Source organism: Lynx rufus, unplaced genomic scaffold, assembly GCF_022079265.1.
Source record: "Lynx rufus isolate CCGP_SWC_20201006 ecotype Redwood Valley unplaced genomic scaffold, mLynRuf1.p SCAF_1, whole genome shotgun sequence".
Lineage (NCBI taxonomy): Eukaryota > Metazoa > Chordata > Mammalia > Carnivora > Felidae > Lynx > Lynx rufus.
This window is the reverse complement of record NW_025814823.1, coordinates 146,506,988-146,521,727: the sequence shown is the minus strand read 5'-3', so window position 1 is coordinate 146,521,727 and position 14,740 is coordinate 146,506,988. Positions and strand designations below refer to the sequence as shown.

Here is a 14,740-nt window from a genome sequence, read left to right as displayed (position 1 = left end):
TGGTATATAAATTAACATGACAAATTTATTTTACCTAAAACATTATTTACAACATAACTCTAGAAATGACTGTTACATAACTGCGTAAATACTTTTTCAAATCTTTCAATAAAATACTTTAATAGAGTATAAAAACTGCTATATGAGCAAAAGATAATTCCACGTATTTTCACTTTAGACCTGCCATGTTCCACAAATAATAATTAATTGCAGGGGCATCAGACTTTTTAAAAGATCACTGCCAAACATAAATTAAAAGTCTATTTCATGAAGTAATAGCGAAAATACCACATACAGTTTGAACCTTGATTTACAAAATTTTACACCATGGATTCTGTTTTGTTTTTGTTACATATGTAATGCATGTATACTAGAAAATAATTCAAACAATATAAGTGTGTGAAATAAAAAGCAAATCACTACCACCCCACTCCTCCAAGCCAACACAATCCCTTGGCCCAGCCAACCCACCTTCTTATGCCTCCCAGTATTTCCCTGGGGTCCTGAAAATACATATATGTATAAAGTACTATTTATGTTTTGTATAAAGACATCATTTAAAAACCCTGACCAACTCTAAGTATTAAGACTAAACTACTAAGCAGAATTTACTGGGTTACATGCTTATTTATCTATCCTTCTATTAATTATATAAAATGGCATTCAATCTTAACAAATCTACACGTAAATTAGACAGCAATAACAAGTAAAAGCAATCATGCTCATTTTACCCAGTACCTACTAAAGAAACACTTTAATATGAAGTATCACTGAGGACTAAAAAACAGCACATTACTGAAATTTCACCTTTAAAAAATTTGCTCTGAATATTACCTGTTCCGGTCCATGCTGACTGACCATCAGTAAGTGTAATAACAAAACCAGATGCTAGCGTTCTCTCCCAAGCAATTTGTAGAAAATGAATTATATCTGGTTCAGAAGCAAAACAAATTCTGCTTACTTTTCTTTCCATTTCTGGTCACCTGTTATAAAATAATTAAATTAATATTTTTGTAAGAAACTTTGGCTATCAAATAATAATGTTTTCTTTTTTTCTTAATTTTTTAATGTTTATTTTTTTTTAATTTTTTTTTTTTAACGTTTATTTATTTTTGGGACAGAGAGAGACAGAGCATGAACGGGGGAGGGGCAGAGAGAGAGGGAGACACAGAATCGGAAACAGGCTCCAGGCTCTGAGCCATCAGCCCAGAGCCTGACGCGGGGCTCGAACTCAGACCGCGAGATCGTGACCTGGCTGAAGTCGGACGCTTAACCGACTGCGCCACCCAGGCGCCCCAATGTTTATTTATTTTTGAGAGACAGAACATGAGTGGGGGAGGAGCAGAGAGAGACAGGTAGGTACAGAATCTGAAGCAGGCTCCAGGCTCTGAGCTGTCAGCAAAGAGCCCAAAGCAGGGTTCAAACTCACAAACTGTAAGATCATGACCTGAGCCAAAGTGGACATTTAGCTAACTGAGCCACCCAGGCACCATAAATAATAATGTTTTCTATATTGGTCTCTCAGCTACACAAAGCACCAAAGAAATATTAGAACACTGTACAATAGTTAACCAAGCATCAAACAGTAAATCATAGTTCTATTCAATATTGGTTTATAATTTTTACAGATAAAACAGAAGCCCGTAAGTGCCAAACGAGTTGCCCAAGTTGTGTGCTGAAAAAAAAAACTATGCTCACCAATATGAAGAATAAAGACTTTTCTTACTAATCCCACTTTCATTTCTAATGATTAGAGGTTCTTTTTCTATGAATTCAAAAACCATTCTTCTGCTAATTTACTCTAGAATCTTGCCCAAATTGACCTCAAACTTACCAAACTGTGGTATGACACATATTTGATTCAAAGCAAATAACTATATTCCTTCTAATACTGGAATATCCCTTAACCATATGCACTTCATTAAGAGAGGCTGAAAGGGGCACTTTGGTGGCTCAGTCAGGTAAGCATCTGACTTCGGCTCAGGTCATGATCTCATACACAGTTCATGAGTTCAAGCCCCACACTGGGCTTGATGCTGACAACTCAGACTATGGAGTCTGCTTCAGACTCTGTGTCTCCCTCTCTCCCTTCCCCTCCCCCACTCGCACTCGGTCTCTCACTCTCTCAAAAACAAACGTTGAAAAAATTTTATAAAAAAAAGAGAGATACTTAAGCTGTAGAAACCAACATCCAAAACAAAAACTACCCTAAAAATTACAAATATACAAAGAAAAAAACATTACAAAAAGAAAAAAAAAAAAAAACATTACAAAAAGTCAAAACCAGGAACAAAGCACACAACTTGCCAAAGATGAAAAACTAGAATTATTCTTTAATCACAAAGCATGAATCTCTTGCTAGATGATCCTGAAAAAGCTAAAAAGAATTCTTGGGGTGCCTGGGTGGCTCAGTCGGTTGAGCATCCAACAGCTCAGGTCATGATCTTGCGGTCTGTGAGCTCGAGCCCCGCGTCAGGCTCTGTGCTGACAGTTCAGAGCCTGGAGCTGCTTCAGATTCTGTGTCTCCCTCTCTTTCTGTCCCTCCCCCGCTCATGCTCTATATCTCTCTGTGTCAAAAATAAAAAAACGTTAAAAAAAATTTTTGTTAATAAAAAAAAAGCTAAAAAGAATTCTTTAATCTTTTATTCAGGGAGAAGGTACAAAATTTCTTCCGTTTTTATGAACAAAATGTATAACATGCTGTAAAAATCCAAAGTAAATTGTTAACTGACACTTGACTGACAACTGATTAGTAAGTTTTAACAAGAGCAAAATCTTAAAGCAGTTTTAATTCACTTTCTCAATTTAAAACTACTATATTCGTGGGGCGCCTGGGTGGCTCAGTCGTTTGAGAGTCAGAGTTCGGCTCAGGTCATGATCTTACGGTTTGTGAGTTCAAGCCCTACATCGAGCTCTTTGCTGACAGCTCAGTGCCTGGAGCCTGCTTTGGATTCTGTGTGTGTGTGTCTCTCTCTCTGCCCCTCCCCCGCTTGTACTCTGTCTCTCCCTCTCAAAAATAAACATTAACAATTTTTTTTAATTTTTTAATTAAAAAAACTATTACATTCTCATAAAGCATATTATTTTTCTCAATTAACAATTGCATATGAGAATACCAACAACTGAAATATGAAGAAACGCCCCTTGTCAGCTCTTCACACAATTGAATATGAAAATAAAAACAACTCACTTTGTCAGCTCTTCACAAAACCAATTTTACTACAAATCTCTATCTTCTGGGAGTGGAGGAGATGCTTAATTATAGAATGCTAGAGCTATTCTATCTTACAGTAAAAAGCGTAAGGAAGCAGGGCAATTTCCAGAATAAAAGAAAGAGTATCTAAAATTAAGAACGTAAGATACCTCTAAATTGATAAATTAACAATAATTCTAACTGCTACCTAAAGTGTACTCAGAGGAATGTTTATTCTTCTTCCCAGTAAGAGACAAAGTTTTAAAATAACCATACTTGAAGCCACATCAATTAAGCATGTTTGTGTTAAAAATATACAAATCTGTAGACTTGACTATAACATAATCACTGAAAAAATATAATTCTTTTTAAATATTTCATTTAGTCAAAAATTTTCCTACACTGAGGTTTTTTGTTTTGTTTTGTTTTTTGGGGGGTTTTTGTTTGTTTTGTTTTGTTTTTTGCCTAGATGTGCTTACTTCTGAAATGCTTTATTCATTTGGGAATATTTTCTTTTAAATCAATTAGTCAAAACCACTTACCATGCAGCTAATTACCCACATGCTCTGTAATCCTTAAATTTGAAAATTACTGGAAAATGCATATTCCTGTTTTTCTATGCCATTCATTGAAAAAGACACATAGCTAAAAGCCTTGCATAATTCTCATAGGCCTCAAATCCACAACTTTGGTTGGGGGAGGGTAATAGAAACTACTTATGAAGGCCACTTTTTGCCTCTAGAATTTATATACAAACACACAGATACACAAACTGACACTGATTATTTCATCTTAAATAAGCCTCAAGAACATGGCCATTGTTAGCAATTAATGTAACTTTGTGAAAAAGAAAACTCAGCACTTAGAACTGCTGATAAAAAGCAACTGGTTTCACTGATATTTTTACCCTAGGGGGGCCAAAAGACAAATTAATTATTGACACAAAGTAGTCTAAAATTGATTATTTCAGATACTTCATCCTACTTTCACAATGATATACAGGGCTTTAACCTCAATAATGTTAAAAAGACATTTAGGGATCAGATTTGTTTTAACATCTTTGAATTATTCATGTTTCAAATATTTTCCGATGTCTGGTCAACTCTAGGTTTTTATAGCTAAAACTAAATCAAATTATTTTAAAGATTCCATTATTTTATTGTACTCAGATCTGAAACTGTGGATGCTGGGAGTCATGTTTAAGCACTTGCATATTAATAGCACAAGTCAGTATCCTGTAAATACTTTGTAGTGAGAGCCTCAGTAGCCTCAGATATGTCTTCTATCAACCGAGTTTTAATTTCCTGATAATATACTATTTGAACCACTTTTGAAAGAAATTCATTCTTTACTTACTGAGGTCACCCCCTCATTAAATATCAAATACAAAATATCTAAGAACCAACCACAAAGCAGAAGAAAGGATGACTTGCCATGTCTTTTAAGATTCCTAAGGGCAAACCAATGATGTCTTTGCTTTCGCCAGCCCTATAAATGGGAATACTCAGCCATAGTTTTTCTGCCCCAAGAATACTTCAAGAAAGGGGTGGAATCCTCTTCAGAGGGACTGATTGATTAGGGCCATAAGAAAGCCTATGTTTTGTTTTCTAAGGGCACTAAAGGTCGCACTGGTATCAGCACCTCTCCCAGCCAGAGCCAAGGATCTAAGACATGCCTGCAGGTGGAAACAGTTGGGTCCCACCCCAATTTGTACATCAGTAGCTTTATTGAGAGCTCGGAACAGTTGAGAATTGAGAAGCTTATCTTTAGTACTTTGTGTCTCTGATACTTGGCTTCCTTCTTAGGAGAGAAATAAGTTGTTGGCTGGTATGCAGTTGATGTGATCTACACTCTGAACAAATACCATTCACAGTTGCCTCTGAATAAACAAGACGCTTTTTAAATTAGTTTACAAAGAATTTTGTATGCCCTTTTGGATGCTGATAAGAAGCAGTGCAGAAGCCAACTCTCTTAGGTCAGCTCAAGTTAGTGACAACACTGTATCATTGATAACACCATTTTGAACTTGAGCTTCTTTTATTTTCCTTTATAGTTAAATTACAGCTTCTTTTCAAGCTGCTTGGGCTGCAGGTGTTCAAACTTCTGCAGCTATGCCAGATCAGAAGAGACTAAATGCATGTTTCTAATGAAGCAATTAACTTAAGTGCCCCCTTGTTGAGAAAAGTAGGCTGATACCTAAAGTGAGTTCAGAATAAAGATTAGCACACAGCACACTGCCACTAAGAGTCTGTAATTAGATTCCTGATCATGTTATTTTGTTTAACCTTATTTTTTTCTTAAGGAGGAAAAGAAAAAAAAATGTAAATTGTAAACCAAAAGCACGGTAATAATTTTTTTTTTTTTAAGTTCTATCATATTATAAAAATTCAAGGACAGGACCAAATATATTACTCAATAAAAAGGAAAGAAAGGTTTATGTCACAAACACTGGGCTATTTACTTTTAATAATACAAACGTCACACAATTCAGGAAAACTAAATGCAAAGAGGATGACTATTTTCCCATTTGTTTAGTATTTTTTTTAAAAGCATTGATTATCCATACTAATCTTAACAGAATTCCCAATTGAAGACTTTTTTTTAATTAATAATTCATTCCTAGAATTTTCATTACTTTTTTTCCTATAATTTTAATTAATAGCATGCCAGCACCTACCTAAAGGGTAAATTCAGGTTTTTTTTTAAATCAATTTACCTTTAAATTTCCAAGACAATTAAAAATATTAAGCTAACTTTCTATAGAAGAAATCGTTTCTTGAAACAATGTTTTCACGTTCCAGTTTCCTAAACTTTAATGATAAAAAACATAATATTATTCAATATTTTTCTAATCATGTCAATATTATCCCCATTCTAGTAATTTAGGAATGAAAGTAAAGTGACCAGCGGTCCAGGTTTGTCTGAGATTTTCCTGGTTTCAACACGGAAAGTCCACGTACAGTAACCCTCTTAACCCCAGGCAAATTAGGATGGACGGTTCCCCAAGGTAAGAGTAAAATATAGCTAAGACTGTTGGCATAATCTTGTTCAAAAACTTGTAAAATACAGCTAAGTTCAAGTTACACATTAATAGTCTGATGCTTCAGAAATAAAGCATTAGAACTACAAAATAAGTCTAAAAATTAAGGCATCTTTGCCATGGTCATAGTCCATTCTCAATTACCTCTCTTATAACTGTGGAATGCCAGCTGCTGCCATTCCAAATATCGTATTACTGCTCATTTCCTCTGCTTATCTTTTACAAACACCATTAATAATCATTAGTTTCAGTGATTCATTTAAAGTTCACTTCCTCTCCTTTTTTCTTTACCCAATGAACTAAGTATTTAAAAACAATAAAAGGCCTGAATAAATTTCCCACATAAAATCTAACACCTCGATCCGAAATGCCCTGAAAATTGGACCCACAGTTCCAGAACTTCCTTTATCTTCATCAAATGGACACTCTTAATTACAAATAAACTTGGCAGAAAGGACGAGAGTATACTTATCATTTTGGAAACTTTCTAAACTTTCACAAGAACACTTCAGTCCTAATTGCAGAGTTTCATGTGAGAATGACACTTAACAGAACTGAAGAGATAAGATAATACCTGAAATACAGCATTAGCTAAACAACAGTCATTTTTTCATTAAGAACTTAGTAATTATGATTTCTTAAGCCTTGAAATTCTGACACCTCTCTTGTATTTTAATTTCAGAAGAGTGAGGGTGTTCCTATGAAATACCATCAGTTAAGCATATATACAGTCTATCCTACTTGAAAAATGTGCTGCCCAGAAATGAAATCAAACTAAACACACTTTCTGGAAAAGAAATAGGACTTGCACTGTCCTTTTTCCCCCATTCACAAACCCACCATTTACTTACAACTGTACCCATTTATCTGCCTACTTCCAATGGCAACCAGACGATGAATAATAAGATTGGGGTACAAATCAGAGTTAAACCTGAAAAAAAGATCCCTACAACATATCCTCAACTGGTGACACTACCTAATTCAGCCATACACAACTATTCAGGAACTATATGAAATTGCCAGTATTTAACAATTTTTAACCTACACACACACACACACACACAAATGACTTCACATGGTTCAAATGATAATAAGTTATAAACAACCCATTCCTAATTGGATGAATAATTACATATTTATTTTCAAGATAAAAACAAAAGAGCAAAAGATGAACTAAGCTCATAATTGTTGTGCTAGGTGATGGGTACACAGGGATCTATTACTCTCTCAAAATCATTCTCTCAAAATTTTTAAATTTTTTCACAGTAAAATGTTTAAAAAGAAGAGGGTTCAGTAAGTATTATTTGACCGTCACGTTGATTACGTTGTGAAAGAGTACTTTTGGAAAAAGAGAAAACATCATCTATTAGAAAGATATTCTTAAATATACAACTTAAATATGTAATTTAACACTTCAAAACTTAGGACCCTATTTAAGAAGCAGTGAACTCAGTGTTGACTTTTTAGTAACAGTCTTTATGTGATAAGCATTACACCAGAAATACTGGTATGTCATGCAGCTTTGACTAACTTAGAGATGAGCACATGATTCAAGTCAGGACCACAAAGACCAGTGAAGCTCAATTCCAGGACTTTGGATATACATTCTTCTCTACTGGACTTGATGTTCTAACACTGCGAGCTTGAAGCCGCTGACAACAAAACCAACAGAACAGAAAGTGAAACTGAGGTGTGGGGAGCAGCTCAGATCTGATTCCAGAGGTACCAAAATCTAGATCTAACTATAGATGGTTCAGGTATGAGGCCAAGAACATTGTTTTAGGCTTTGGAATCAGTCAGACTTCAGTATGAATCCTCACTGTCATGCCTTGGTTGTGTAGACTTCAGCAAATCATTTAATTCTCTAAACTTCAATTATCTCATACCTGCAAAATAGCTGTAAGTCAGCAAACTGTGTATTCCATCAGTGACAGGAGTACCAAACTTTGGGAAACATTAAACTTACAATATTCAACATCAAACAGCAAGTTTTACACTTTCAGCTTAATACGCTTACACTCTCATCACATCTAAAACACATGACATTTTGAAAAGACTGGGCAACTTTGTTATCACTACATGATAAATAATCGGTAACAAATGATTCAAGAAGACAACTGGTCAAGGAGCCAACTTTGCATAATGGTCATAATCCTAATGATTCGGCGGGGGGGGGGGGGGGAAGTATATTCAAAACAAAGGTTCAAGTCTTGGTGACACTGCAAAAATACGTTTTCCAAGTTTTAAAAATCACTAATTAATAAGTCTAATGCTTTCTCCTTAAAACTCAACAGCTTACCTCAAAGTATCGACAAATGATCTCGGCAAGAGGGATCAAAACAATTTAAATTTTAAAATTTTTTCTCTTCCATCTTTACTACACTGAAAAGAATAGATTAAAAGACTTTTATGGACTTCTAAATACAATTTGCTTTTTTATGTGTGTAAGATCTTTACAGAAATAAATGTAACTCCTGGCAGAATATACAACCTCAATTATACTTTGCATCCATTCTTCACAATATAAACATAACAGTGTGATGTGGTTAAATGATTCAATTACTATATAAAGGCCATCAATCTCTGTTATAAGAAAAGCAACAAGAGGGTCAGTCTTGATACCCATAGTTAACGCTCTTCTAGGACTGTTTTAGGACTATCATTCAAAGAATGCTCAGTTTAACCTTTTTCTAGACGTCTGCAAAACAGATGGAAGATTGTATGGTTCCAATGACTTGGAAAGCTTCAAATGTCTCTTTACTTTGCATCAAATGTTCTATTACAGTGATATTCATATGAGAACAGTAGTGAACTATGACATTCAACCAAACATATCAACTTTACTTGCTCTTTATTCTCATTTTTCTTCTGAGACATAGTTGTCAAATAATAACAGAACAAATTTTCTCATCACATTTAAACTTCACAAACTTATGTTTTTTCTATTGCTAAATTCTCAGAGCATAAACCTCCCAAAAGTAATAGCTAAGTCTTGACTTGAGCCAATTTTTATAAGAATAATGTGCAAGATGATGAGGTTGGTTCCCACACACAGTATTAAGGCAAGAAATTTTGATTCAATTTATAGATGAGTATCATTGCACAACTAATTTATAAAATTATAAATTGCAACCATGCTGTCATTTTTTAAAAACATAAGTTAATCCCAAATATGAAATTATATCAGTATACTATTTTATATACCTACTATTTATATACCTACTGTTTTATATCTACCTACAAATTACCAAAGAATTGTCAATATATTTTTTTTTAATTTAACTTTAAGTGCCCCAAAGTTTACACAGATGTTATCCTACTTTCTCTCAGCAGCTGTTCACTGGACATGTCCCTTATTTATTGATATACTGTGTTCAATGCTAGGGTCACATTTCTTAAACAGGAACTTGGCAACTTCCAAACTCTATGGTAAATATTGACATATCTCAGCATGTCAATATTTATACTGTCAGGACTCTGATGAGTCTCCTCAACAATGGGAGCATCTTAATTTCTAAGCAGCAGCTTGCTTCTGTTCCAATTGAGCAAGGTCTTATGTTATTCAATATCATTCTCACTAACTATTTGGATAAAATTATAAGTAAGCTAATAGTATCCTCTAACGTAAAGACCAGATTGAATTCCTTGCTGATTTCAACATTTTGGACACTTACAGGGTTAGTAAAGTTCAAAGAAGGCACAAAATCAGGAATGCCTTCCAAGGAATATTTGTTTTTGATTACTTAATCCCAAGCCTAATCATTATTTTCATTCCCATTAATGGGGCTGAAAGCTGCTGAAGCCTTTTCAGAATTTATAGAGTTAAATTATCTCCTCTTCTGTTAGTACTAAAGGCTAGGCAACATTACAAAAAGATTGGCTTACAGACTACAACAGTGATAAAAATATTCAGAGGAGAGTTTAAATTCAGAATGCTTACCATGAAAGGTAGTTGGAAGTCTAGCTCATTATCTAAGATTATATAGCATTTTAAATGCAAAATTAATTTACCTAATATGGGGGCCAACTATCAGAAATTATGTTAACAAACTAATAATTTTTAACTCAATCTTAACAGCAATTTCCATATCAGTGGAAGAAAATCTTTGCAATATCTTGAAAATAGCCTGGGATTTCCCAATGGCACACAAGCAAATGTTTAATTTAAAGCTATTGGCAGTGCAGGCGTCTAGCAAAAGCATGAATGCCTCATGAGCAGTTTGGAAATCTAGCATTCCCCTCTGAGGCAACAAAAATCTCAACAGTGTTATCCCAACAAGAGCCCAGTTTCATCAAAATTAAAAATTGCTGACTATAATAACCCTCTGTTCATCTATTTCAGCCAGTGTCTTAGAAAAAAAAGCACAACTCATGTTCTCATCAGCACTGGCAGCTTCACAAATGACAAGAAGCAAATTGCCCAGGACTATAAAATGCATTAACTACCTCCTACCTGTATAAAAAGAACTATTTTTCTATTATTTTAAGGACAGCCACCTTTTCCTAGAAAACACAGTTTAGCAAATAGAGTTAAATTTTATGCTCAGAAGATTCGGATTGAAATCACAATTCTACTGCTCCAAAGCTCAGTGACTTTGGTCACGTCATTATTATATTAAAACATTCACTGAATGCTCCCTATGTACCAAGTTTAGATATTCCCAAAATGAGTAAGACACATTCCCAACTCTCTAGTGAAATAAAAAAACCCAAAAGGAATTATTTTACAAGTTTGTAAAGTGCAGAGACAGGGTGGTACCTCCTCTCAAGAGTACACGTAAGCCAGCCTGACATTTCAAGGAAGGCTTCCTTGAATTACACCTGATATGAATCTTAAAAACTGAAAAAAGGAAAAAAGGATAAGAAAAGGCATTCCAAGCACAAGAACTTGCTTGAGCAAAGGCTTGGAGGCAAGAAACAACATGATATATGAAAATGATCAACAATTCAGTGTTTCATGATGACTACAAATCAAGGATGACTAAATTCAAATAACCAGTCAAGTCCATTCATTTAACCAAAACATGCACATTTGTATGCATCAGACAGTGTTTTAGAATTCGGCATAAGGAAGCAAAACAGATAACAATTCTTGCCTTTTTAAAACTTATGGTTTAATAGGAGACAAACGATTAAAAACAATAAAAAACACGTAAAATATATAGCATGGTGATAATCTATAGCAAGAGGAGAGGATAAAACAAGAGAAAACTGGGAGTATAGAGGCCAGTAGGGAAAAGGGGGATAGTTACAAAGCCTCAATTTTAAAGGTTTTATTTTCATTATTATTTTTTTTAATCTGAGAGAGAGAATGCGAGCATAAGCAGGAGAGAGAGGTACAGGAGCAGAAGGAGAGAAAGAGAATCCTAAACTGACTACACGCTCAGCACAGAGCCCAACATGGAGCTCAACCCCAAGACCTGGGGTTATGACCTGATCCGAAATCAAGAGTAAGATGTTCAACCAAATGAGCCACCCAGGAGACCCCGCTTTTTTAAAAATTTTTTCTTTCTTTTTTTTTTTTAATTTTAAAGAGGCAAAGTTGCAATTTTTTAAAGGAAGTTGAGGTAGGCTTTCTTGAAAGGGTGATATTTGAGCACATACATTAAGGAGATGAAAGATTTAGTTGTTTGGATGTTTGGGAAAAAGCATTCCAAGCAGATGAAGCAGTTGGTGGAAAGGCCCTAAGGTAGCCGTGGGCTTGGTATACTGAAGAAACAAGGCAGCCAATATGGCTGAGACAGAGTGAGGCGAGGAGAGAATACCAAGGGTAATGGGAAACCAGATCATGTAGAGTTTTGTAGGCCAATGTCAGGATGTTAGCTTTTACTGTGAATCAAATGAGAAATCATAAAACGTTTTCAAGCAAAGAAGTAATTTCACATTCCTTCTAATAAACTTTCTATTTTGGAGTAATACTGAATTTACAGAAAAGTTGCAAAATAACACAGAGTTCCCATATACACCTGACCCAGTTTCCTCTAATATTAACATCTTATATTACCATGGTGCATTCATTAAAACAAAGAAACCAACATTGGTGCATCACTACCAACTGAACTCTAGACTATTTGGATTTTACCATTTTTTTTCCTCTAATATCTTTTACCTGTTCCAGGATCCAATCTAAGATAACACATTGCATTTAGAATCTTACATTTTAATACAATTTCTCACCTATATTTTAAAAGTATCATTCTGGCTATTGCGTGCGAATAGATTGCAAAGAAGCAAGGAATGAAGAAAGCAGAGAGACCAGCTAGAACTATTACTGTTAATCCAAGCAACAAATCATAATGACTAATAACAGACATCCAAGGAAGAGATGATCAATGTGCTAACAGCAGAAATAGTAGGGAATGGTTAAATTCTAGATATATTTTATGGAGAGAGTCAACAAAAGACTCACTGATGGATTTGATGGACTAGAAGACAAAGCAGGGTCAAGAACGACTCCAAATACTTAACTTTGAGCAACTGGCTGAACAGAGTTGCCATCAACTGAGGTGAGAAAGATTGGAACAGGTTTTGGAGGAAAAGGAGTTCAGTTTGTAACATGTAAGTTTGCAATACCTTTAAAGAATCCTGTTGTAGACAACAGGATACTTGAGTCTGGAGTTCAGAAAGAGGGGGGGGACTAGGAATATGAATTTGGGAGTCTTCAGTATACATATGGTATTTGAAGTCATTAAGACTTGATGATATCATCAAAATATATATATATATATAGGAAGAGGAAAAGAACAGAACCAAAGACTGAGCCTTAGAACACTTCAACAATATGAGATCAGGAAGAGTAGAAGGAAGACAGAAAGAACAACCAATAAGGTAGAAAGAAAACCAAAAGAGTGGGATGTCCTGGAAATCAAGTGAAAAAAAATATGTATCATGGAGAAGGAAGTGATTAATTGTGTTAAAGGTTGCTGATAGGTCTAATACAATAAAGACTGGGAATGGTCAACACCTGGAGATCACTGGTGACAATAACAAAAGCATTTGGGGGAAGAATGGGAGTAAAAGCTACACTTTTAAGAAGAGGACTTCGGATTTAGAACATAAAAAAGTCTTTGGAGGATTTTTGTTCAGAAGATAAATAAATAGGGTTAGAAGTGGAGAAAGGTTAAGAGAAGCATTTCTTAAAGTAAAGTAAAAGAAATAACATGCAAGTCAAACACGGGTCTTAAAGTAAGGGCCATGGGGAAAGAATATAAAAAAGACGGGGGGGAGGGGGGGGAAGACAAAAATAAACAGTAGAACACAAAGAACCTTAATCTTAAATTAGGAAGGCTATTGAGGGTTAGAGAAAACAAGCAGTTAAGTAAAACCACGGTCTTTTAACATATGCAACTACCAGTGTATTTTAAAAGGAAATCATACAAAAGGAAATCATTAACGTCAATACTAGATACAAAATAAAAAGGAGTTGGGGGGGGCAGCCTAGTGGTAAAAAGCAATACCAATTTAATTCAAAAACCTTTATTGAGTTTCCAAGAACTATGCAACCTGAACACTTCAAAACACCTGTTTCTTTATCTAGACTATGCAAAGACAAAGACGGAGGGATAATAAAGCCTCATCAAATGGGATTATCAAAACTAGAAGAAGCTAGGGGCGCCTGAGTGGCTCAGCGGGTTAAGCGTCCAATTTCGGTTCTGGGTTCAAGGGTTTGAGCCCCGCTTCAGGCTCTGTGCTGGCAGCTCAGAGCCTGGAGCCAGTTTAGGATTCTCTCCCTCTCCCTCTCTCTCTCAAAAAATAAACATTATTAAAAATTAAAAAAAAAAACAAAACAACTGAAGAAGCTAAATAATATTACTGATTAAAAGAGAGTACCAAAGAACTACTGAACTCAGGAAAGGGCAGTTCCTTTCCATTTGTTACTACAGAAATTTCTTTCCTGACCCAAAGGGACTAGTACACTCCAGTCCCAGATGAAACCCATGGACAGTTTACAAAGAGCTGGGAATTGGGAGAGGGAGAGAGAGAGAGAGACGCGGCCAGCGTTAGAAAAGCGTCCAACATCCTACTTAACACAATACTCCAGATTCAAGTGTTTTCCTAATCCCACAACCAATACAAGGCTTTTCCAAGGCGCTCTTAATTCTAAAGAATCCCTGAGGTGCAAAGGAAGAAACTGAAAAGAGGACGTGGCAGATGCACGCCCTGCGCCCAAGTTTAGGGAACCCGGGCGTCCCCCAAGAGTCTGTAAACCGAAGTCTCAGGAGCATACAGTGAGAGGGATCCGAGCTGGGAAAAATCCAAACACCGAGTTCTACAGGGAAATAACAGACAACTAAAAATAAAAAAGAAAGCGAAACAAAAAAACGACAGGACTACAGATTACTGTTACTAAAATACGCAGCCCCCACTTCCGGACACTACCTCTCATTCGCTCCACTTCCGGTCTCCTCCAAAAGGCCCGCTCCTACAGACAGACGACCCGCAGCCAATGAGAGTGTCGTCCACTTCCGCAGAAGCGCATGACGTCTCTTAACTCCTGCCTTTTCCGG

At 35.5% G+C, this 14,740-nt stretch overlaps 1 protein-coding gene across 2 annotated transcripts in view; it reads right to left on the bottom strand.

Moving 5' to 3' along the window:
• XRCC4 (X-ray repair cross complementing 4) overlaps nt 1-14,708 on the bottom strand; it is a 249,881-nt gene extending 235,173 nt beyond the window's left edge. For both annotated transcript variants that reach the window (XR_006963715.1, XM_047088669.1), the window contains exons 1-2: nt 14,613-14,708; nt 835-983 (exon numbers count right to left, since the gene is read on the bottom strand). Coding sequence is in view for 1 of the 2 variants with exons in the window: in XM_047088669.1 (XP_046944625.1) it covers nt 835-973 (139 nt within the window). In the remaining variant the exon portion in view is untranslated. The remainder of the gene's footprint in view (nt 1-834; nt 984-14,612) is intronic.
• Nucleotides 14,709-14,740: the final 32 nt, after the last annotated feature.